The 2,203-nt window shown below is 31.5% G+C and overlaps 1 protein-coding gene across 4 annotated transcripts in view; it reads right to left on the bottom strand.

Moving 5' to 3' along the window:
* The window catches only part of LOC137656631 (neural cell adhesion molecule 2-like), a 404,981-nt gene extending 402,988 nt beyond the window's left edge, over window positions 1-1,993 (bottom strand). For all 4 annotated transcript variants that reach the window (XR_011046975.1, XM_068390799.1, XM_068390798.1 and 1 more), the window contains exon 1: window positions 1,305-1,993. Coding sequence is in view for 3 of the 4 variants with exons in the window: in XM_068390799.1 (XP_068246900.1) it covers window positions 1,305-1,443 (139 nt within the window). In the remaining variant the exon portion in view is untranslated. The remainder of the gene's footprint in view (window positions 1-1,304) is intronic.
* Window positions 1,994-2,203: the final 210 nt, after the last annotated feature.

The following is a 2,203-nucleotide window of genomic DNA, read 5'->3' as shown; positions in this document are numbered from 1 at the left end:
TCGCCTTCTCCTGTACAAATACGATGCCTTTGTATATGCAAGCTCATTGTTGAGTCTGTTGATGTCCCCAATGGACGAAAGTACTAACCCCAATCAAGTCTTTTCATTTTTCCTTCCGTGGCTATAATACATTCTATAATATATATATATATATATATATATATATATATATATATATATATATATATATATATATATATATATATATATATATATATATATATATATATATTTATATATATATATATATATATATATATATATATTTATATATATATATATATATATATATATATATATATATATATATATATATATATATATATATATATATATATATATATATATATATATATATATATATATATATATTTATATATATACATATATATATATAAATATTTATATATATACATATATATATATATATATATATATATATATATATATATATATATATATATATATTTCTGAGAGGGGATACCTTACCGTGGTGTATCGCCATATACAGTGAAGCTTTTCAAGTCGGGGGCACCCAATCTAGGTTGGTTTGCTGTGAAAAATCAAAAAGTCTCCCACCATTATCAATCCGTACTGGCTAGCGTGTTGATAAAAATCTAGTCCAACTCCAAACATGAATAAGGATATGTCCGAGACTTTTCTCGTACAGTGAACTAAAAAGTGCTGCATTTGTGTCGATAATAAATGTGTGCGCGCACGTGTGTGTTCAGTCGCCTTTTATGAAAACAAAAATAAATGACAAGGTTTTTTGTAATTACGAATGTTTTTAACATATTTTCTTTATGTATATAATAAGTATTTTCCATTTCGATGGACAATATGTTTAGTTTTTTATATTCCTAATAAGTTTGTTGCAGTTATTACACTATATTGTGAGTTGTTGATTTTCATAGTAAACCTATTTATATTTTAATGCAACGCGTATTGTTTGCGTTTCCTGACATTTTTTTATTATTAACATTTGGTGCTTGGGATTTACGTACGTTATACTTATGCAATATGATTTCCTCATATACTCTTCTATTGTGTTTGTATGTTTCTTATCCTGGTTTGATAGTGTTTGTAGTTTCTGTTTTATCGTGTATGTGAATGTATATTCCACCAACGTCTTTTACCAACGGAGTGTTACTTTTATTTTCATTGGCTTATGGGCGTATTTACTCACTTACCTATAGTCATCTGTGTTTATTTTGTCAATGTCCTCTGTGTAATAGCCCTTGCATATGTATTTCTGCCTGGATTCACTATAAATGAAAGTTTTAAACATTAACCGACACACTTACTTTCTTCCATTCCATTTTGGTCATCTTCTTCCACCACCTGAGTTGTGCAAAAGATTGCCGAAACAAAGAGTAACGTCGCGAAGAATTGAAGTAAAATCCCATCGTGAACATGAGAAAGACTACGTGAACTCAGTCTCATCCTAAAGAGAATTTCTGGTTTGAATTCCAATTCACATTCAGTTACCTTTTCCGGGCTAGATTCATTAATTAAATGACTCCCATCTTCATATTTCCATTTCCATTAGTATTTTTTCTTTAATTTGTTTTCAGACGACTGCATGTGGATATTGTAAAAAATCGGTTTCAGATTTATTCCTTGGATTAACAACATGCATCTCTAATTCTCGAATCATGCTTTTCTTACATATTCTCACAAAATGAAGACACTATGGCAAAACAAATTGATTAGATGTTTGTTTGTTATGAAAGGAAGATATAAATCACTGTTGTATGAATATAATTTTCCTAAATCTTCACGAGAAATAACGCAGAAAAATAAATTAGTTACTAAATGTAACTACAAACTATTCCTTCTTTGGCGATCAGTGGAAATTTCCTTTCCCCCAATGCAAACTTTCCATAGAAGGAACGTATAGAAAGATATATAAAAAAAAACTGTCACCAAATAGCTTGTGGATAAACATCACATCACGCACAGGTGTCGCACTAGCACTATGCAATGAACACCTTACCGCCAGAACGGTCGACTGGTAACTGAATCTCCAACACACGCTCTCTTCTGCCACAGACCCAATGCACGATAGATGTGGTTGGGGGAAGGGAGGTTCACCCGCCCATCCCTCTACCATTCTTACTATGCCACTCTCCATGTGGCACACTCCCAGTGACTCCCACAGCCAGTCTCCCCCTCCTCGTACAGCTCGGCGCTTCACATCAAT

Source organism: Palaemon carinicauda, chromosome 17 (genome assembly GCF_036898095.1).
Source record: "Palaemon carinicauda isolate YSFRI2023 chromosome 17, ASM3689809v2, whole genome shotgun sequence".
In the NCBI taxonomy this organism is placed as follows: domain Eukaryota; kingdom Metazoa; phylum Arthropoda; class Malacostraca; order Decapoda; family Palaemonidae; genus Palaemon; species Palaemon carinicauda.
The sequence above is the reverse complement of the archived record's forward strand: the minus strand, read 5'-3'. Positions and strand labels throughout refer to the sequence as shown.